The 23145-nt window shown below is 41.1% G+C and overlaps 1 protein-coding gene across 2 annotated transcripts in view; it reads left to right on the top strand.

Moving 5' to 3' along the window:
- The first annotated feature begins 652 nt into the window (after positions 1 to 652).
- Positions 653 to 23145, top strand: part of GAREM1 (GRB2 associated regulator of MAPK1 subtype 1) — a 195067-nt gene continuing 172574 nt past the window's right edge. Inside the window, exon 1 of one of the 2 annotated variants that reach the window (XM_040984703.1) lies at positions 653 to 794. In XM_040984703.1, the coding sequence (XP_040840637.1) occupies positions 674 to 794 (121 nt within the window). In that variant the 5' untranslated portion in view covers positions 653 to 673. The remainder of the gene's footprint in view (positions 795 to 23145) is intronic. The other variant, XM_040984704.1, reaches the window with a different exon arrangement.

Raw genomic sequence — 23145 nt, 5'->3', positions numbered from 1 at the left:
CGGGGGAGCGAGAGCTAAAGCTTACGGAGAGAGTGGAGCCTCCGGTGCCGCCGGCCAAGGCCGGGGGAGCCGCCGCCGCCGAGCCGAGCCCGTCGGGCTGCCGGGAGGAGGAGGGCGCGCAGGGGCGGAGCGGGCGGCGCCGGGGAGGCGGGGGCGGGGGCGGTGTCTCCCCGAGCTGCGCAGGCGTTGCTCGCACCTTGTTGATTAGTCAGTGCTGGGAGCGCTGCTATGGCGTTTCTCAGACCCGCGGCTCCTCCTCACACGCTCGAGGCGGAGGGAAGGAGGGGTGAGAGGAGGAGGAGGAGGCGAGCGGGCGGCCGCCGCAGCTGCAGACCCGGGGCCAGAGTTGGAGGCGGAGCGGGAGCCGTCGCCGCCGCTGCTACCCGGGCTACCGCCGTCGCCTGCAGCCGCAGGGCTGCTCCGAGTCCACTCCGGGCTTGAGGGCACGCGGGGGGCGCCCCAGCCATGCCCCGCAGCAGCAGCAGCAGCAGCCGCAGCCCAAGCTGAGCCGGGAGCCGGCCCCTTCTCCGCGGGCCGCCTCAGTCGCCGCGCCCCCACCGCCCCCGGCACGGCTGCCCGCCGCCGGAGCTGCCCGGCGCCTCCCGCGCGCCCCGGAACGCGAGCGCGAGCAGCGGCGACCGCCGAGGCGCGGGTGGTGCCGGCGGGGGGCGCGATGGACCCGGCGCCCTCGCTGGGCTGCAGCCTCAAGGATGTGAAGTGGAGCTCGGTGGCCGTGCCTCTCGACCTGCTGGTCAGCACATACCGGCTGCCCCAGATCGCGCGCCTGGACAGCGGTGAGTCCTGGCTGGGACGCGGGGCAGGCGGGCTCGGCGCGGGTGTGCGCGCCTGGGCTCGGCGGGTGGCAGTCGGTGGGGAGTGGGCTGCCAGCCCCCACACCCCGCCAGCGCCAGAGTTGGCCCGAGCGGCTGCCGCAGCTCTGGCGCGTCGCTCTTCACTCCCTACCGGCAGCAGCCAGAGAGGTGGAAATCAGAGACCTTGCAGTGTAATTAAAAAGGACGCCAAAAAAAAAAAAAAAAAAAAAATCAACATCGGGGAAACCTCTGCAGATACTAATCTTAGAAGCGAGCTGTGTCCCTGCTCCCCGCCTGCAAGAATTACTCAACCTGCGAAACCCTGAAGAGTTATCTTAAGCAACTTTCTTACTATAATAATTATGATCTGGGTGGCATCTTGTTTTGGGTGCTCCCTGCCCTACCCTTCCTCCCTCCCCCCATCTCCCTCTCCTCCCCCCGCTTGGAAGCTGCAGATTTAAGAAGAAAAATCTCCTGGGTGACCAATGAAAGGGATCACATTTCTCAGAGACCTTTTATTACAGCTTGTCTGTTTTGTTTAACCCAACTGAAAGTAATTTAGGGCTGAGTGAAGACAATGTTTTTAGCAGGAGTGATGGTATGTTTAAGGTTAATTATTAGCTTAGCGTTATTTCCAGCCTGGGAGAAAAAAAAAATTAAGCCACTAAAACATGTATTGATTTGGCACTCTGAGGTCAGAAACACGTGTGTTTCCTGAAATGGACAGACCACCAAAACCTAGCCCAAGAGCTCACAACTGTTGGTTGTGTGATGTGGTGTCAACTGTTGGTTGTGTGTTGTGGCATCTAGTACAGACCTTTCAGTGTCAACGTTGTGATATGCAAGGTGGCCGTTTAGATGCCATCACCTTTGCTTCTTTTCACAATAATTTCAAATGAGTTTTAGTTTCATGCGATTTCAGATTCTGCAGGAAAGACCTGCAGAAAGATGCTGCAGGGGTATGGGTGGGAGTGGGGAGGAAGGGATCTGAGTCAGTAATTTGCAGGAAGCACCTGGATTCAGGCAGGCAGAACGAGCTGTGGACATCCCCGAAGTAGGCCACCAGGTAGACAGCACAGCTCGGAGCAGAAGGATGTCATTTGAAGTCACGGGCACTTGGATTACTCCTTGTTTTCTGGGATAAAGGAGAATGTAACATGAGCTGTGTAAAATGACCAAAGGCATTTGTTACTGTTTGACCTGTAGGGGTGAGGCATAAATGCAGAGAAGTTTGTGAGGCTGGGAAACAACCCAGCATGCTTGCTGTCGTGGTGGGATGGGTTGGTGGCAGTGCTGGGCATTGGGAGTAAGTTAGGAATTGTTAACTAGTACTCAAGTACAGAGGAGTGGAGCTGCTGAATCCAGGGGCGGACAGGTGGTGTCTGGAGAGAGGGGTGGGATGGTGTTCTGTGCTGTCATTGTGCGTCTGAAGACCTGCCTTTCAGGGTGTTCGTGTGTGTGTGTGTGTGTGTGTGTGTGTGTGTGTGTGTGTGTGTTCCCGGTCTCACTTCTGGCCCTGCTGTGTGCAGCTGTGTGTATTGGCAGTCCTCACCTTTTGCAGGCTTCTACCATCTCTGTGCTCTCTGCCAAAACTTTGGGCAGAGGGTGTTGTGGTGGTGTGGTTGTGAAAGTCACTCAAAAGCTTCATTAACCTGAAAATTTGAAGAGGCTGAGCATCAGTTTCAGGCGCAAGTTTTATTACCCACTTTCCTCTCCCTGCCATTCATAAAAAGGATCTGAATCAGCAGTGCGCTCATCCCACACTTCTCTTCAAGTCGCTAACACTGTGTTAGCGACTTGGGTTGCAAGTCGCTAACACTGTGTCCTTTCAAGCTGTGGAATGGATTTTCAGCACTCTGTGTCATTCCAATTCTTTATTGTACATTTCTCTTTTTACTGCTTGTAACTCCCAGCAGCTCACACGGTAGCAGGGACACAGCCTGTGATGTTGGCACATAGAGCGACCCACTAGTATGGAACTAAGTACCGCTTTACACCTTGTTGCTTTTATTTAACAATCCCATCTCATTTTTTTTTAGAAGGTTTATTTATTTTTTATTGGAAAGTCAGATATACAAAGAGGAGGAGAGACAGAGAAGAAGGTCTTCCATCTCCTGATTCACTCCCCAAGTGATTGCAATGGCCAGACATGTGTGCAGGGCCCCAAGGATTTGAGCCATCCTTGACTGCTTTCCCAGGCCACAAGCAGGGAGCTGAATGGAAAGTGGGGCCCCTGGGACACAAATTGACTTCCATATGGGATCCTTGTGCATGCAAGGCAAGGATTTTAACCACTAGGCTACTGAGGCAGGCCCAATCCCATCTCATTTAAAATATTTTGCTAAAATTGTTTTTAATAGCTACATAGTATTCCACAGGAATGCTGTATCATTATAATCTAGTCTCCTTTTGTGGCCATTAGTTGGTTTCATTCTACACTGGCCTTCTACACTGTTGGTTACAGCATCGTCCTACCTTATTGAAAAATATTTTTATTTAATCTGATAGGCAGTATCAGAGATGAGGAGAGAGATATCTTTCATCTACTGGTTCATTTCCCAAATGCTTGTAGCAGCTGGCATTGGGGCTGGGCCAGAGCCCAGCAGCCAGGAAGTGAGTGTGTGTCTCCTATGTGGGGGAGAGGAACTCAACAACCTGAGCCATGCCCTGCTTCCCAAGCTGTTCATTAGCAGCAGGCTGGACTAAGCCAGTATGGAGCTGTTACTTCTCCCTGGACACCGTGGCACTGGTGGAGGTATTTCCAGCAATGTCTTCACCGTTGTCATAAAGGCCTGCTCTGAATCTCCTGTAATCCTTTGATACACGCTAATTGCTTCAGACTCCAAGTTAGACCCCTTTACTCTAACGTGAGCCCTGTGGAGGTACTACTTGCGCACACCCTTAGAGTATGGACTCTTTTTTCTTTTTTGCTTAAACTTGGCTAATTTGGTGGGGAAAGTATGTTTTCAGCAATGTAATTTGAGTAGACTTTAAGACTCTATCATAGTTTCTGTACTCATTTTAAACCCATTCCACAGAAATGTTTCAGAAAGGTGAGGGACGTGTTGCCATGTCTATAAATGCTGTCTGCGAAGTCCCAAGTTTCTTTCAGTCCTCGTGCTGTGTGTGTCTTTCTTGCCAGTTTTAGTACTGCAGGTACATTTTCCACACACACACGCCCACCCTATACTTAGACATGAAAGGTAGTCATTTTCCAAATCACTTGTTTTAAAAAGAGAGTAGAAATAAAATGAAAAACATGCCACTAGTTGACATTGTGCCAAAAGAAAAATATTGGCTAATTTTAAGCAGTCATGAAAGAACATTAAAAATTGAATTTTGTAACTATTGATTATTGAATGCTGACTATTTGTTGGTATATTTCTAGATGCTATAAATATATGTGCATATAAATACATATGTGAGTAACTTAATATGTTTATGAAAATGGAAATAAAAGATATGTATTCATATTTTGCAAAAAAAAAACAGTTGAAATCTGTAGATACAGGGATCTCCACATGTTGGTGGAACCTTGTTATTAAGAAAAAAAGTATGCATGAATTTCAAAATTATTTTCATTAGCCTAACTTTATCTTCTAATTGCACTTTCTGACCTTTGAAAAGTACAACTCTATTGCAGGGACTTGGGGACCCTTAAGAAATCAAATGAAAGACTCATATCCAGTCAATGGAGCAGTGGGGTGTCTAGCTGACTCTCTGTCTCAAAAGGCTCACCTCTTATCTCAGGCTGCCCTACCTCCCTTGCTAAAGGAGAGGAGGTGTGGGTAGGGCTGCCTGCTCTAAATAGCCTCACTGTCTCACTCAGGAGCTTGAAGCCGGGAAAGTCAATATTTTTAAAACAGCATAGACACTGAATTAAGCACTGGCGTCGTCCATCATGTTTAGATTACTTTCTGTTTCCCCAAGGAGGGTCTGGGAAGAAGCAGAGGGCAGGAGAGAGGTTGCAGAATCAAAGGAGGAAGGAAGACAGAGAGTTTGGGGGGACTTTGGGTCTGTCTGTTGAGGTAACATCTTGGTACATTTGCCATATGTAAAACACTGCACATGATATAAAGCCATCTCTGCTTTGTTGCAGAGTTGGTGTCACTCCCAAGTGACAACTGGACAGATGCGTTTAATGTGACAGCCCCAGTAGTGACATGTCTTTATGTGCTAAGATAAATGCAAAATTGTTGAACCTTTATGGGTGAAGTATTGTCCCATAGGTCTTTCTAGAGAGCTCCCAGGGAAGATAACTGTAGCAGTCTCCTCGGGAGATTTGATCAGATCCGTCTCAGCAAGTGAGGTCTAATGCCGTCAGCAGTGCACTTAAAGTCAGATGCTTAAAATCATCAGTCTTGTAAATGGTTGGCTGTAGAACCAGATTCGAAGAATGTGTTTAAGGACCAAGAAAAGTACAGAGAACGTGCAAATCCCGTTCCACTTCTAGTCGTCCTCACTTGCTGGGTTGGTGGGAAGTTGTTCACTTTTCTCATTATTCCATCTTGGAAAGGTTTACTCTATAGCAAGGTTCTTCAAATTTTTTTGCTCCTGAAGTCCCAGAACATGAAATTCTGCACCTTATGCATATTTTTTAACTTGCTTATTAAAGCTTTATATTCTGAATTTAAAGGGTATAGCTTCTTAGCACATTGTACACATATTTTAAAATTACATTGTCACATCATTTTTAAAAATGAATAGACCTTATATTTGGCTCCTAATGTTATGTTCAAATGTATGTGTAGACTCAACAGTTGAACATTTTATGCTTTTTCTTTTTAATTAAGGATTTATAATTGTATTTATCTGAAAGACAAAATGACAAAGGGAGAGAAAGAGGTCTCCCATCCGCTGGTTCATTCCCCCAATAGCCACAATAGGTGGGGCTGGGCCAAGCCAAAACTAGGAGCCAGAAGCGCCATTCTGGTCTTCTGTATGAACGACAGGGATTCCAATAGTTGAACCAGTGTCTGCTCTTCCTAGGTGAGTCTGCAGAAAGCTGAATTGGAGGTGGATCAGCTGGGACTCATTGTAGTGGGAAGCCAGTGTAGCAGGCAACAGCCTAACCACCTGGACTCAGCATCTGTCCCTAAACCTTTTCTTTTTCTCCTTAAATTCCTGTTTCCATTTCCCTTCTTGTGTATAGAATGTCATTCCAGTGTAATACAATTTAATGACTGCAAGTGTTTTATTGATCACCCTGTTCCCTTTTCTGTAACAAAGAAGTATATAAATTGAAATCCAATATTTTATGCTTTTTCAACCATAATCCTTTTTATATTTAAAAAAATTAGAAATAACTTGATTTATTGATGGAATTGCTACCCAAGTACTGGATGCTGTCAGACCTCAACATGTATCAACATTTTTACACTTTCCATGCTTGTATCCCAGGGCGGCATTTGTTAGAAGATCTGTGAAGGGCAACACTAGTGTCTTACTTTGTGAAGCAGGGAAAGGATCATTGTGAAGGAACAGCTTCCAAGAGCATGTTTAGAAGGTTTCAATCTGGAAACTGTCTTACAGCTCTGATGCTGTTGGGTTTGCTTCCAGCATGTATACCAGCACAGGAAGAGATGACTTAATGGCTCTGTATGTACAAAGAGAACAGAAGAGCAAGTCTGCCTGGCCTGATAGGAACAGATTGAAGACAAAGATAGGCAGGTATTGAGGACAGCGCAAGCAAGCAGAGCAACAGGAGGAGCTCTCCCTCCTGGGTGGGTGGAGGAGTCAGACCTGATCCTAAGTCTTGGTTGTATAGGGAGGGAAGGTACTGTGGCTCTCGCTGTGTGTGCAGGTACTGCTGCACTTCTCTTATTCACGTCCTTGCAGGCAGAGGAACAGCATGGTGGACACTTGGGCTCCAGGGAGGCTCTGCATGGCTGCTTACAAATGTCAGGAGTCTTTGTAGATCCATGTCTTATCTCTGAAATTGATGAAAGTTCTCAAAATTCTACCCATAATTGATGATTGGATACATCAATATATTGATGTAGAATGTTTTTCCTAAAGTAACAGAGTGAAAATCTTCATCCAGAATGTGCTATGCTTGTCTTGTGGCTTCATTTCTCCTGATGTTAGGTATCGTTAGGTTTCTGTGCTCAAAATAGGAAAAAGATGATTTAAAGGGTGCCAGGAGCTCGGAGAGTCTGCTCTGGTACCGCATTTCAAAACTGTGTGATCCTGGTCATTTCTCTTCACCCCTTTGATTTTTTGTAGTTTTCTCGTGCTGGACACTGTTTTTGCTTCTGTTCCTCAGAAATAGCAATTTCCTTTTTTCTACTAACATTTATTAGACTACACCTGTTTGTAGATGTTGGCACTGTCATGCTGAACAAATCAGGCAAAAATCTGTGGCCTCTTGGGGCTCCTACTCTGAGACTTCAATGCAGTAACATACATGAGATGCATTATGTTGCATTTAGACCCAAAGACAAGACTTAATCACTGCTTTTTTGATGTCCTTGTTTTTCAAGTAAGATGTCTGTTTTGAAGATCTTCAGTGAGGTGAGTGTCCACACTGCCAGTGAAAAGCTTCAGGCACTCAGCTCACCTGTGAAATGAAAACGACTTTGACTGCTGTGATTATCTGCATCACAGTTTAAAGAGGGAGTGTTTTAGTCTCCTTCATTCATTGGCTGCCTGATTGAAATAGTGAGTTCTTGAGGACCAGCTTTAAAAGTCATTTATTTTTGTTTGAAATTCCTGAGGTATCTGTTTTTTCCCTTACTGTGCTGCCGCTCTAGGAAGACTATTATTCATGAGAAGGATAATGCTTATTGCTGGTTTATGTATTATTTTGTCATGCTGGACAAAATATGAAATATGTGCTGAAGTATCTTAACTTTCATGGGGTTCTTGACAAGACATTTCCACTCTCCTGCACTGTTTCTGTTCCCAAATTCACAAGTCTGTTGACTTAAGTTTTAGGTTGAACACATCTAAAATCATTCCTACCATTTTACAGCTCCTGTGACAGGCATGGCATTAGGTGGCACTCACCAAGTTTTTGATAAATCAATGAGCATTTTTCAGTCTTAAAAATTATAAAATTTTGAAACATCTATAGCATTAGAAATACTGACTTTGAGACTCTGAAATCCAATTTCACGTTTGTTTCTTTCAAGGTAGGCATTCTCTCTTTTATTTTATTTTATTTTTATTGGAAAGATAGATCTATGGAGAGAAGGGAAGACAAAGATCCCCCATCCATTGGTTTACACCCCAAATGGCTGCAATGGCCAGAGCTGAGCAGATCCAAAGCCAGGAGCCTCCTCTCAGTCTCCTTCATGGCTATACAGTGCTAAGGCTTCAGGCCATCCTCTACTGTTTTCCCAGTCACATTGCAAGGAGTTGGATGGGAAGCGGAGCAGTTGGGACATAAACCAGCACCCAATTGGAATTCCAGCACCTGTAAAGGTGAGGATTAGCCACTTGAGCCATTGTGCTAGGCCCTAGGCATTCTATTCTTAAATACATGGGTTGAAGCATATTAGCATCAGGGAAAAGAGAGACTTGATGGCCACCTGCTTCATAAAATAATGTTTGTTAGGGCCATTTGTTATCAGTAATTTAAATTCGTTCTAAAAAATACAACGTCTTTGTAGATTTCTTTCTCACTTTTTTTGTTCTTTTGTCTGAGGCGGACTAAAATGCTTTCTTTACATGTTAGTTTTCAATGAGTGAATGTTTCGTGTTTGATGTCATCAAGCTGTTCACATGACTCCTGAGTGTATGAACTAGAATACCATAAATCTTTGAAACTAGAAAAGCCTTTACTACAATCGGAGGCCTGAACAGATAGCTTTTGCATTGACTCATCTCTGGGCACCAGCAGTGTTACTTGTAAGCAAAGCAAAGCACTTGGTTCAAGTAGTGTAACAAACTAGAACTGCTAATTTGGTACAGTTGTCATCTTCCTAGAATAGCCCCAAGATTGACTTGAAACCATACTGCCTTAATCCCAGACAATGAGTTTCCTTTTATTCTCTGAGTACTACATAGTGGTAAAAGATGCTCCCAAGGCCCTTTTAGTTCTGTGGCAAAATTACTTAAATTATAGGGCAAGTGTTTTTAATTGATTCTGCTAATTGTTAACCTAGTTTGAAGTATTTAAATACCACTTGGGCTTTGATGGTTTAATGGTTGTTTAATAAATACCAATCTATGGAACTTAGAATGCAATGCGAATTTTTATGGTTATGAAGATGTTATTCCGGTTAATATTTAGTATGCACAGTGCACTACTCTGAGGCATGTTTACAGCATAGAGGGTTGTTATTATCTGTGAACAGTGTGCGCAGATGTATCTCTATACAGATTTATAGTAACTTCTGTTGTGTTTTTCCTACTGAGAAAAAATTTTCTTGACCTTATCCTTTTTTAAAGGTGATAATTTTCCTCTTACCACACTTTAAGAATGTTAGGAAGGAGGGTAAAACCTTTCATTTCTATCAGGGAATTATTTTCAACTATCTAGAGCAGAAAAGGGTTCATGCTTGTGCCTCCGTGTTTAAATCTATTACCTTGAAGGTAATTAGAAAGCTCTGCTTATGACTGTCCTCTTCTAAAACAAAGGTTTACAAAAGACCTGAGCATGCTCAGTTGAAAAAAAAAAAAAAACAGTACTCTGGGACATCCACCTGAGATTGTGTTGTATTAACTTTGGTCTGCTACTCTCTCTTCCCGTAGCAGCACTGGGCAAATAGAGGGTGGCCAGTGTCAAGAGATCTCATATTATTCCACTGTTACTCCTGCTTCTGAGCATCTTCAGGTTGTAATACGTAAAATAATGCAGAATTCGTTCTTACTGTGTCCTGCCAATCCACAGAATCGTTCAAGCATCTGTTAAAATATGTTAAGAAACAATTGAATGTATTATGTCTAAAGAGAAACTGAGCAAGGCTTTGTAGTCTAGAAGTTTCAAATTGCTACTTAAAAATAAATACTAAGTAACAGAAAGCTTTATTAAGATACTCTACTGTTGTTTTTTTTTTTTTCTGCTTATTTTAGTCCTGCCTTATGTCCAGCTAAATAGAAGGGAGCTGCAGGGGGGTGGATGAAGACCAGAAGAACTTTTCACAAACTTACTGTGGTCATGGGAATTTATTAAGGTTAATTTCAGCTGTGCTTAGCAGGGATGCCCATTGTTAGTATAACTAATACATTGTGGAGATTTCTTTCCTTTCGTGTCAGTAAACCTGGAGGTCTATGCTCCAGAAACGAGAGGGTGGTTCCTGGCACCAGGGAGCCAGGCTGTTTGTGTCTTTCTGTTCTGTCTTATTGTACAAGTGTTTTTCACTCTTAAGGCCACTTGGTGGTCCTAGATATCGACTGGAGTTCTAGTTAAGGTAACTACATCCCAAACAAGAAGAAGCAAAAAAGTGCTTTCCTTCTATCTCATGGATCAGGACTTATTCCTGCATGGGAGTGAGAAAAGGCAGCTCTGGACACAATACCCAGTGCTTCCTTGGGCAGGAGAAGCTGGAGGGAAAGCCTTCACATTGTTGCTTGGATGATTTTTCTTCACTCCCCCCGCCCCTTACTCAAAAAGCTTACTCTTACCTATAACTAGTTTTGATTTCCAGCTAGCTGAGGGGGGCATGAGCTTCTGACCTCATCTTCCTCTTTGCATTTGGGGGGTTATAAACTAAACCATTAGGGTTGATCTGTTAAAACAGCACATTACTAGAGATGAAAGTGCTTGATAAGTAGACGCTGAGAAGTTGTGTGTTTGCAAGGAATTGTTTTGAAGGTGCCCCTCTCATTCTTTTTGGCTTGCATGCATTTCAGGCTTCCTCTGCTTGGATAGACACAGCAGTGGGATAATTACATGGTTGTTAAAGGTTTTTCTTTCTTCCTTTCTCTCCCCACCCCATCCTGCTCTGTTCTTTCACCAGAGGTTTTGTGGTTTGTCTTTAAGGGTAATAATAATATTTACTTTTTTCCAGATATCATCATTAGAGAAAGTCGAAATATCTCTTTGCATTGTAAAGAACATGTCACTTGTTATAAAACTATTAGTATTTTGCTGTTAATTCAGGCATGGTGTGTAGATAGAAAATCTTTGTAAAAGTGGGAGCAAGCTGTTTATAAAACTGTTAAGTTTCACATTTCACCTCAGTAGGGATCTGCTTGAGAAACCTATATTCCATATCCAGTCTCAATTTCAAGCTTCATTCTGGCTTCTGGCGTGTGCACATGCTGGAAGGCAGCAGTTGATGACTCAAGTAATTGGGTCGCTGTCACCCAGGTGGGAGACCGAGATGGAGTTCTTGACCCCTACCTTCAGCCAGATCCCTTTCTGGCAGTTGCAGCCTTTTAGGGAGTGAATTGATGGATGGAAGATCTATCTGTCACTGCCTTTCTAGCAAATACATTTTGCATTTTATCCTAGAAATTTTTCCTTCTTTATTGTTCTTTGAAAATGAAATTTCTTTTACTGTATAGAATTCTGCCTTGTCCAGTAAATGTCAATCTGATTGTTTTTCTGACTGTGAGACATCAGATGTTTTATGTCTGTTTCTTTTGAGGCTGTCTGTACTTGAATTTGTCAGTCTTAGATGGTTTTGGTTTTTTGCAAGTGGATTTATTGCTGAAAATTTGTGTTTAGATTGTTAATAAGCTGCATCCAGGAAACTATACCATCGTCAGTGAATGAATAAGGCTTATAGAATAGAATATTATTTGTTTTTCAGTCTTTCTGATACAAATCATTAAAATTGGGCATTTTTACTATTTCCTATTACTTGTAAAATAGTTTCAGTAATATAAATGTCTTTCTTCTGTGAATTTTCTCAGTGTTGTGTTCACTTCATTGGTAATTATTTTTCAAAGCTCTTGTTATTAAAAATGTACTCGATTTTTGGTTTTCATCAGGATGTATAAAGGTAATCTTCAAGTCTCACATGGGTTCATCACATTTTATACTTCTATCGCTTTTTAGTTAATGTCTATGTGTATTAGCTCTTGTTTTGAAACTGAATAATTATAATGGATTTACAGTTCTTTATCAGACTGGCTATTGGATCGAAATGCTTGATAATCACTGCTGTGGCTGCTCCTTTGGAAGAAAGAACAACTTTCTACTGCATAGAATAAAATCATCTCGTGATAATTTTAGTAAACCCACGCTGTGTGTTCTCAACTTAACTTTCATTTGTGTTCAGATCATGGAGTGTTCCAAGATACTTGCCCGTGGATCAATCCTGTGCATTTCATGGAACTAAGCTGACAAGCTCCATTGCTCACTATTTGATTCTAAAGAGTGGGAATTAAATTGGTATGTGTAAAAATGTGGCATTGTTTTTCACGTGTAATTCCTGATGAACTCTTCTTAGTGAGAGATGGACTGCAGCACCTTCAAAATCTATTGAAGCTCACAGTCTAGGTCCTGACATTAGAGAATAAATAAGAGAAATTCACGCATCACTTAGAGAAACACAGAGACACAAATGACCCTTTGAATGTCATTTCTTCTGTTGAGTATCTGTGTAAATTTTTGCTGTAATAGCCTAAGAAGAAAGAAGGTAAGAGAGGTAAGGGAAGGAAATCCCAGTCTAATTCCCACTGTACGTATATCCTGTGATTACCAGGGAATAAAATACAATCAGTCTTGACAACTTAGCACCCTGAGTCTCTATACATAGCTGTATTACTCAGGGTGTTGAGCTGACGGTTACTAAAAGTGATGGACAAGATAACTTCAGTACTGGGGAAGAAACCTCAGAGTAATTTCCTAGTGGACCAGGTGACTTATGAATTGTGCTCACCCAAACCTCAACCTTCTTCCCTTTGTTTTTGACTGTATGGATAGCTTTTAATCTGAGCAGATTGTCTACAGTTAAACACTGATAGATAGTAATGGGGGTTTGTGCTGGGTCGAGGATAAAGGAGAGAGAGGAAGGAGGCATCAGTTAAGTCTAAATAACTGTTGGTAGTGTACCTAGTTTTTAGATTTTTACAATGAAGCAAAAATTTATTCTCTGAATTAGAAACATTTATTTTGAAGAATCTGAATACATAAAAATGTTTTCAGAGATAGTCTAACATCCCACTACTCAGAGATAAACATCAGCTATTTGATGTACCCCCTATTTATATACACACACATACCTTTATATAAATGAGGCTTTTAACTACTTTTTTAAAAAAGCCTTTCTCCTCCACATAAATTCATCACTTTGCCATTCCTACCTGTCTGTTTGTAATCTGCTGTAAACTATAGTGCCATTTTCATGGTTTTATGTATTAATCTAATCCTCTACCAACATAGCAAACAGAGAGAGACAGAAGTCTATCATTATTTTATTTTAAAATTTTATCATTAGAAAAGGAAAGAGGGAAGGAGGGGAAAAGCCAACAGCAAAGAGAGCTTTTGTTTGCTGATTCACTATCCAAGTGTCTGCAGTGGCTAAGGATGGGTCAAGCTGACTCCTGCAGCCTGTAACTCAAATGGTCTCCCACATGGGTAGCAAGGGAACTTAGGCCTCCGACCATCCTCTGCTGCTTTCTTGAGCACAGTCAATAGTAGGAAGTTGGATCAGGAGCGGAGCAGCCAGAACACAAACTCTCAGTACAGGTTCTCAAATGGGATGCTGATATCACAGACAGTGGCTGAACCCCACTGTACCCAAACACTGACCCTCTATCATTATTTTATCAAAGTGGGCTTATATTATAAGTTCTTTCTGTCCTCTTGTTTATATCACTCACAGAGGTCTTTTTAAATCATTTCATGTAATACAAATTCATTCCTTGTTTGGTAACTGCTTTGTTGTTTTCCATATTGAGGAATAACTCAGTCATCTATTGATTGGTGTTCAATTTGTTTCTGGTTGTTGGCATTTGGCTGGCTAAAACTCCATGCATATGATGCTGTCCATTTGTTCATTATTTCTGGAAGTTTCAGTGGTTGCTATCTGGCATCTTTCACTTTTCCTCCAGAACAGCTTTGATGGCATTGTCTCCCTGATTCTCTTAATCTCACATGCGAGAACTCACACCAGATCTTGCTAGGAGAAAATGTCTCGGATCCCCATCAACTCTTAGTTTACAGAGGCAGATTTATATAATAGATGTTGCCAAAATACTGTCCAGAGACTCCATAAAAAATCTCATTTCTGTCATAGAGATGTGAGAATGCTGTTCTGCACACCTGTGTCAAACATGGTTGTTATCATGTTTTTGTAAAAAGTTGGTCAGTTTAATGAATGTTAAGTGAGATTTATTGCTGTGATAGTTTGCATCTCCTTGTTAGTGATTATTTGCTCCCTTAAAAATATTTATTATTTAAAAGGCAGAATTAGAAGACAGAGAGAGAGACTGATTGATTTTGATGGATTGATTGATTCTGTCCACTAGTTCACTTCCCATGTGACCATAATGGAAGAGCTGGGTGGATGCACAGCCAGGAGATTCTTTTGGGTGTCCGTGTGGATGGCAGTGACCCATGGACTTGGACCACTTTTGGCTGCTCTTTTAGGCATGTTACAAGGAAGCTGGATTGGAAGTGGAGCAGCTGCACTCCAACCAGAATCCATATAGGATGGCAGTGTCACAGGCAGGGATTTCACCTCTTATACCACAACTCTGGCCCAAGTCTGCTCTTTTTATATATGAGTTTACTTTTTGAACTATTTTAAGATTTATTTTTTATTGGAAAGTCGGATTTATAGAGAGGAGGAAAGCCAAAAAGATCTTGCATCTGCTGATTACCCCCCCCCCAAGTGGCTACAATGGCTAGAGCTGAGCCGATCCGAAGCCAGGAGCCTCTTCCATGTCTTCAACTGGGGTGCAGGGTTCCGAGGCTTTGGGCCATCCTCTACTGCTTTCCCAGGCCACAAGCAGGGAGCTGGATGGGAAGTGGAGCAACTGAGACACGAACCGGTTCCTATACGGGGTCCCAGTGGGTACAATGTGAGGACTTTAGTCACTAGGCTATCACATCAGGCCCTACTTTTTGAATTTTTAAGAATTGTAATAATACTTTGAATTCTCTGTTATTGGTTATTCTTTACAATTTCTGGAGGTTATGCTTATGTTATGAGGCCCTGTTCATGTTTACATTGGTCTTGTCTATTGAATTTGTTTCTGTATTTTTATTTAAGAGTTTTTATTTTCACATGGACAAATATCCTTTTCCTATTTTTAATCTTGGCTAAGAAAAGTCCTCCTGACACCTAGATTATATGTGGTCTCTTAGATTGTCTCAGAAGGTTTGAAGTTTTTTTTATTGGTCTTCACCCCATCTGGAATTAATTTTTTCTTATGATGTAAGATTTTTATTTTCCTCCAGACTGCTATTGTGTTGGCCGATTTATTTTAAAAAATCTCTTTCTTGGTGTCATGGACTATCTTTGTCAAATTTAGTTTTCTCTTTAACATTAGAAAAATATATTTCAGCCATACCTTGTGAGGTATGGTCTTTTGAGGTCCTGCTTTTTGATTGCTAAGACACTTCAGGTTAATGAAATCTGAAAAGAATCCTTTAATTCTGCAAAGAGTAGAAATTGTACCTGGAATGACTGCTAATCTCCACGTAGTCTTCTTCTTCAGTGCTTGTAGGAGACCCAAGATTTGCTTTTCTAAAGACTTGAGTTCATTTTGAAGCCAGAGTTACCGTGGTGGATCTCAGAAGTTATAGTAAGTTGTTAAGCATCTTCTGGAAGAATAGTCCAGATACTTTGGCAGTAAGTTTTCTCCAGGGTAGGATTTGTTTCAAGATGATAATTCACAAAGCTGTTATTCAATTGTGTGTGAGAGAGAGAGAGAGGGAAAGGGTGGAGGAGAGAAAAATTAAGAATTAAGGATGATCTGAAAATTGCCTTCACATTTAGTTTACTTAACTGAGGGTATGTAAGTATTTCCTCCATGTCTTTTTCATAAGGGGGATTCTTTTACTTTGTGTATTTGTCTGTTTCTTTAAAATCCTGTAGTGACTCACAGTTATCCATTTTGAAAGACCTAAAATAAATCCCTCTTACGTTTTGTTTAGCTCTCCCAGAGTTTTTGTTGGAATTGTCTTTCCGATTCTTCTTAATCTCTCATGCAAGAACCAGATCTAAATGTTTTTAGAAAAAAAGTAGGACAGTGTGCGTATCTCGGAATGAAAACTCGAACTTTTGAGGCAGGCGTTTATCACAGGTCAAGTTGCTGCTTGGGATCTCTTGTGTTCCACATGGGAATGTCTAACTCCTGTCCTAGTTCTTCCACTTCCAGTAAAGCTTCCTGCTGTTTCCTGGGAGGCCACAGAGCATGGTGCGTGGTTGGGAGACCTGAACCAAGTTCTGGGCTCTTGCTTTCTGACTGGCCCATCCTTGATTCTTGCAGGCATTTGGGAAGTGAGTCAGTGGTCTGTGTTCTGTCTGCCTCTCTGTCTTTGAAATAAAATGAAAACAAGTCAGAACTTTAAGCGGAAAAACCCATGTCCTCTGAAACTTGGTCTAGTACTTTATGACCCTTGGATAAAATGGTAGTAAAAATTTCTTCCTGGATTCCTTGAGAAACATTATTTTGGAACTCCTTGCATTTAAAAGTTTTATTCTATTTTTAGATTTTTATCCTATTTTTAATTTTCTAAACTGTCTAAGAACAGGGACCCTGTCTTCTCTTGTACATTTATCAGAACCTAATAAGGCATTCCACCACTTGGATAACAAATGTTGAGGGATGTTCTGGTTTCTCCCTTACATATGAAGGTACTGAAGGTACTTGAAAATATTTGTGGGAAATGGAATTAAAGGGTTTTTTTTTTGTGAAGTTTTTTTCTTAACGCATGTATTCTATAAAATGTTCTTGAGAAATATACATTATGAAAAAACTGTAGGTCCGAAATTTCTTTTGCATCAAAATGAACTTGGGTTTTCATTCCATTTCTCCACAGACTTAATGAAGTTCTCTCATCCTTGTCAGCTCCACCCCAGTCCACACACAGGAGCCTGTACTCCATCCTTCATCTAACTTTTTAGCAGGTTCTGGGTGAGGAAAGAGATGCTAATGATCCTAATAGACACTCCTTCCTGCTTATTGCTCATGTCACTTAGGTTTGTTTCTATAGCTCTGGCTCCTCATGACTAGACGAAACCCAGTAAATGTTACTTACATGTCTATTAGCCTGATAGCAAAAAGTTTAAAAATATTCCAAAGCTGGATAAAGCCAATCTAATATTAAAATTTTGCTGGCAGATTATTGAAATTGGGCCATATCGTTTCATCAGAAGCACTTTAGTTTGTGCTGCTGTTTTGTGAGAACATATTTCAAAATGGAAATTAGGGCATTCAGTGATTGGCTATGGTACACATTTTAGTATGTCAGAAATCAGCATGTGTCTAATAATTAATGGAATGACATGGTTTAATCAGAGGTGTTTATTCTGTCATGAGTGTTACAATGAGAATCTTACTGGTGATGACATCTTAAAGTACATGAATTATAATAGTTTCAGAGAAGATCATTGAGTCAAATAACTCAGTGCACAAAACAAACATGTGCAACTGAGTGCTTCTTTGAGTGTCTTAGTGCAGGGTAGGAGATAATCTGGGTGTCACGGAATGTTCCCAACCATCATTTTGTCAGGGTCCCACATACTTCATTTTACAGCTTTAAAGAATAGCAGAGCCTGACTGCTATAAAATCAGCAGTTGCATCTATTGTATTCATATTTGTGTTCCCAACTCCCAACTTGGGTTCCAAACTGTATTGCTTAGACAATATGTAGATGTTTAATAGAGTTTTAATAACTTCTGTGAGGTTTTTCTTTGTAGGTGGCTATATACAACACATTATGTACAACACACACGGGTAGTAGGTCGAATGGTGATTCCCAAAAGATGTGACCATATCAAGATTCCTGGAACCTGTAATTGCTGCCTTATTTGGAAAAAGATCTTGGCAGATGTGATCAACAATCATAAGATGAGGTCATTCTAGATTACCTGAAAGGGCTGTAAATCTATCCTTACGAGAAAGTGAGATTGAGATAGAAAAGTAGGAAACAGAGTGAGCACAAAGAGGCAGAAGCAGAGATTAGAGCATTCCATCTTCAAGCCAGTTGACCTGGGCTGATGAGAAACCAGAAGAACCAGGGAACTGAATCCATCCTGGGGCCTTCAAAGGAAGGCCAGGACGTTGGAACTTTGACCTTCAGAACTGTGAGAGACTAAATTTCTATTGTTTTAATCTAGCCAGTTTGTGTTAATTCACTACAGCATCCACAGGAAACTATTGCACCTACATACACGTAGATGTACACCTGTTGGCATTTTACTAGCCTGTAGTTAAGGGAAATGCCATATGTTTTTTAAATCAGTGGTTTATAAATACAGAATTTTTTTGGAGTTTAAAAATAATAGTTTCGGGCCCGGCGCAATGGCACAGTGGTTAAGGTCCTCACCTTGCATGCCCGGGATCCCATATGGGCGCCGGTTCTATCCCAGCAGCCTCGCTTCCCTTCCAGCTCCCTGCCTATGGCCTGGAAAAGCAGTCGAGGACAAAATTTTGGGACTCTGCACCCGTGTGGGAGACCGGAAGAGGCTCCTGGCTTTGGATTGGCTCAGCTCTGGCTGTTGCGGCCGTCTAGGAGTGAATCATCGGATGAAAGATCTTCCTCTCTGTCTCTCCTCTCTGTGTATCCGCCTTTCCAAAATAAATAAATAAATAAAAATAAAATCTTTCAAAAAAAAATAATAATTTCCCCCTACTGTCTGTCAATAGGTTGATTCAGAAAGTGGGATCATGGTATGTGGTTTTGACCATGCTATTCACTTAAAAACTATGGCTCGTGTGCCTGATGGCTTACAAGTGCTTGGGACAGAAGATAACCAAATGTAGACTTGAGCCTCAGGGAGTTCATAGGCCTACTGGGTAAGTCAATTCTTAGACAATTAAATGTTTTCCTGTTCTAAACATGGAATTACTTCATGCCAGGGGCCTAGTGTTGCCAAAAGCTCTTGGGGTAGGTTTCACTGAAAACATTAATTGACGACTGAGCTAGTCATTGAAGAATGAGTATGATTTTGCCAAGTTTCAAAGCAGGAGAATGGTATTCCCATGAGAGATTTGGAGCCTGTTGAACAGAGCTGTTTTAACAGTGTGAAAGGAGCAGGCCCAAAAGGCAAGTTCGAAGCTGATTTTGAAGAGCTGAAATATATTGGAGTTTGACCTTTACCTCATGGCTTAACTAGTAACTCAACCTTTCTTCCTGTTCTGAGCTCAAGTAATTGTTGATATTAGATTGCAACAGAATCCAGTGGGACAGGAACTCTAATGAACTCCAACATAAAAATTAGTAAATAACAGCAGTAGTAGTATATGGTGTTAATGGAGTTAACTTATATCAGTAGCAATTTCAGAAGAGGTTGATGAGGAATCTTGGGCTGTGTGTCCCTGTCAAGCTAATGAGAAACTCTGTCCCTTTTTCGTTCTGTCTGGAAAGCAAGCTAGACTATGACTGTTCAGTTTTCACAGAGAAGCTTGAAACCACTCCAGTGTTTCAGAACAAATTACATCACAGGCTGTAGTGTTTTCTTGAGTATGAGTTTTTGAACACCACCTTCTACAGGTAGCTGTGTCACAGCTTCACAGGCAAGGTCAGTGTGTAAGTGTTTGGCCCATCCTTATTCCCGGAGTCCCCAGCACAGACTCTGTCTGCAGGAAGCTCCTCACATGTGAACAGTAGGGACAAATTTAAAGTACTTTATTAAGGGGAAAGGCCCCATGTTCTTCTACATGAATTGTGCAGGTGTCATTTTGGAAGCTCATTTAGAGCAGAAAAGGTTTAAAATGAAAAAGGCAATATTTGGAAGCTATAGTTTGTGATCAAGGAGAGAGGTGACATGTAATCAAAAGGACAAAGTGGGAAGCACTTGACGTTGAGACTGCCAGAACTGCATATTGATATATGAGAAATGAGGAAAATGGGAACTTCATGCAATCCCGAGTTTTCCTGGATGTTTTATCAATGAGAAGAACACAGGTGGAGAAATAGATTGCTGCTGAGTGTATTGCGATAGGCCAGATTAGGCAGTGATTTTAAAACAGCAAGGGTTTACTGTGTGCAGTGTGTTTTTCCAGAGTTGGCTGAAGGCTGGGAAAGGGTTCTTTCTGCTGTACCTCTTTTTCTATGTTGGAAGCCCTAGACCTACTTACTAGTCCTGTATTTCTGTGTCCATGATTGTTGAGATAGAATATGGCAAATCATGCACTGGCCATTTAAATAAGCTTCTGCCCAGGAATGCTGCACCTCATCTCCCACTTCATCATCATCCTTAATGGTGAATTCCACAGCCACACCAACTTTCAGCAGGATAGAAATGTACCATCTTCCCATATGCAAGAGCAAATTCCAGTAAGTTAATGGTGAGCACTGGGGGAAGCAAATATGATGATTTATGTTGAGGTAATTGAGAGATATTCAGTCCAAGAGTTAGAAATCTGGGTTTGCTGGAGATACAGTGTTGGGTGATTTGAATGCAGTAGTTGTAACTCATGCCTCGGATGTGAACAGCATTGATCAGGAGAAAAAGAGCCAGTGCTAATAATGGTAGAAGATTAAGATTAATAAGCTTGTAGTTGAAAATGTTTCAAAGCACTGTAATACTGCAACAAGGTGGAGGAATCCACCATAGGGAAAGGGTATGGGGAGGGGTTGGGGGAATCCCTGAGCCCATGAGACAGTGTCACATAATGCAATGTAATCAATTTTAAAAAAATGTTTCAAAGCCCTAATCTGTATGTTTTTTTTTACCAGCACATTCAAACTTCTAAATAGTTTTACCTAAAATGGCATAGGGGTTGAATTAATCACTTAGCTGAAATATAGCATTTTTAGACACAATTGCTGACTTGCATTTAGTAATTTAAAAGATGTCTGTAGATTTTGCAGAATTTCAGCCAGTTTTCTGACTCAGCAAAAATGAAAAGCATTGTAAAGAAAAGCCAGTGTAGTTAAAAGATTGTGTATAAGTTGATTGATACTAAGACTGCTAAGTATTCTAAATTAGAATATCTTAACATTTTTCTGTGCCTCTGACAGAAAGGCATTGGCTTAACCTAGCTGTAATGATATTCTTTTTATAGCTGCAATTACTGGAAAAGGGAGATATTTCTTAGCACTTTTCCCATTGCCTGAGGAGCATATGTAAGACCTGTTTTCTCTATCGTCCCTTCTCTTTTAGGATTCTTAAGCTTCTTTCTTGCTGTCCTCAATGGTTTTATACCTAAATTACTATCTTTATAAGCTTTTTATGTAGACATGTGATTTCCCCAAGCATTATTTTCTTTTAGATGATGAATTTAAAAGGAAAAAGAAAACAAACCTGGCTTAGTGCCTGTCACTGTTATATCTTTGAAGGAAATTCTGATGAATTGCCCTAGTAGACAGTCAAAGTGAACAGTTATTTATTGAACTTCTCCAGGGTATCTTCAAAAAAATAATAAAAAAGGCCTGTTCTGGAAAAATTATGCTTGGATTTCAAAAATTGCATCAAAATAAATTTTTAATTCCATTTCTATTAAAATTTTAAAATTCCCTCAGTCTTTTGAATAACACTCTTGTATCAATGATTAAAACTTTTTTAAGGAGTGGGGCTGTAGTTGTTTTCCTTTTTGACAGAGTCAGGTAAAACTATTAAAATTAACTGCCTCATACTGCACAAATAAGCAAAGCCATTGTTGTTTACTCATGTATGATAATTATAGTTAATGCTTACTGAGGACTAATTGTGGTGCTTGCTGTTGTACAACACTTTATATCCATTATTCCATTCACCTCTCCGAGAATACTTTGATATAAGGAATCATTTGTGCAAGGTCGCATGGCTGGAAACTGAAGAAGGCAGTAGCTGAAATGGTTCTAGAAACTGTCCTTTTTGACCCTAGCTTGCCTTTCCTAGTGCTTGGACGCGTATGGAATTTTTCCAAATTCATATTGCACATTACAAAATTAGCCTTTTTTGTCAATCATTTTTATTAAAAAATTGAGCCACTGTGAGTGATGGTAACAAGCACAGCCACTAATTGAAGTGGAGAGAGCCACAAGGTGCCCGCAGGCTGCTAATAGAGGAGGGAATGAAACTGAATACTGAACATTCCTAACTGTAGAAGGTTGGTTTTTTTCTTTTCTTTCTTTTTTTCTTTTCCTTTTATGCTATTTATCTCCCAGTAAGAAGCGCTTAGAGTGGTAGGTGACAAGCAACAGCAAAATAAAGATTATCCATCCTTCTTGGCTTTTGAAATTCTTATTCCAACAACACATTGATCATTTAGTATTATGTTATTGAACTTCACATTGTTGTAAATTTTCTATTTCTCTTCCTGTTGTTCATTTTGTTTTATGGATTTTCATTTTAGGGGGATGCATAGTAACTGTGTAATAGAGACTATCATATCCAGATGTGAGGATGTAATAGAATATGAATAGCTACTTCCAAATATAAGATGGATATCAAATGAAATTGTTGAATATATCTTGACAAAAAGGTGCTGGATTCTGCCATCGTCCATACCTACAGTGTTAAGGTACACTTAAATAGCAGAATGGTGGTCTTAGGACTCTTTATAAAGGACTGTACTGTTGCAGTATTAGAGGGAGAATCCGTGTGGGAAGGGGAGAGGAGAAATCCCAGAGCCTATGGAACTGTATTATAAAATAATGCAAGATATGCAAAACAATTTGCATTTCCAAGTTGTTCTTAATGATACATGGGTATATTTCCGTATAGATGGTGATACACTTCAACATTCTTTGTGCTGGGGCTTGAAGAAACTCCAAGCTTCTTCCCAGAGAGCCTGTGCTCTTGATGTCCATCTGTTATATAGCCCACACCTGTAGTCAATCATTTCTCCTAACTGAAGAGTAGCAAGTTTTATGTTACAGGGTAAAATAGGAAATGGACAGAAATAGGCTAGTGCCATCAAAAGATACAAGTAGGAGCACAGACACTGGGAGAGTGGCCACACATAGGCTTCCACGTAAACAAATAGATCCATTTCCATCAATACACATCTGTACCAGCTAGTACTTTTTCATAGTTTATTGATTACAGCTTTGGCAGAAGCTCTTGCTTATTGGATATCTGCTGAAACAGCAAATGGAAATGAATAGGAACAATTTTTTCACAGGGTAGAGAGTGTTCGTGGGCTGCCTCCATCCCTGCCTGAAGCCACAACGCAGACCCTGGGCTGCAGTGTTCTAATGTCGCATGATACTTGGGTGCTGTCTGGCTGTGGAACCAAGCTCCATGTAGCAGAGTACAACTGCTGATATAAGACTTCTCAGAAATGGATATGCACGGCATTCACACAAGGCTGATTTTGCTTTGCTTGCAT

Source organism: Ochotona curzoniae, unplaced genomic scaffold, assembly GCF_017591425.1.
Source record: "Ochotona curzoniae isolate NIBS_2020 unplaced genomic scaffold, NIBS_Ocur_1.0 contig_43, whole genome shotgun sequence".
NCBI lineage: Eukaryota > Metazoa > Chordata > Mammalia > Lagomorpha > Ochotonidae > Ochotona > Ochotona curzoniae.
This window is presented reverse-complemented; position numbering and strand designations above follow the sequence as displayed.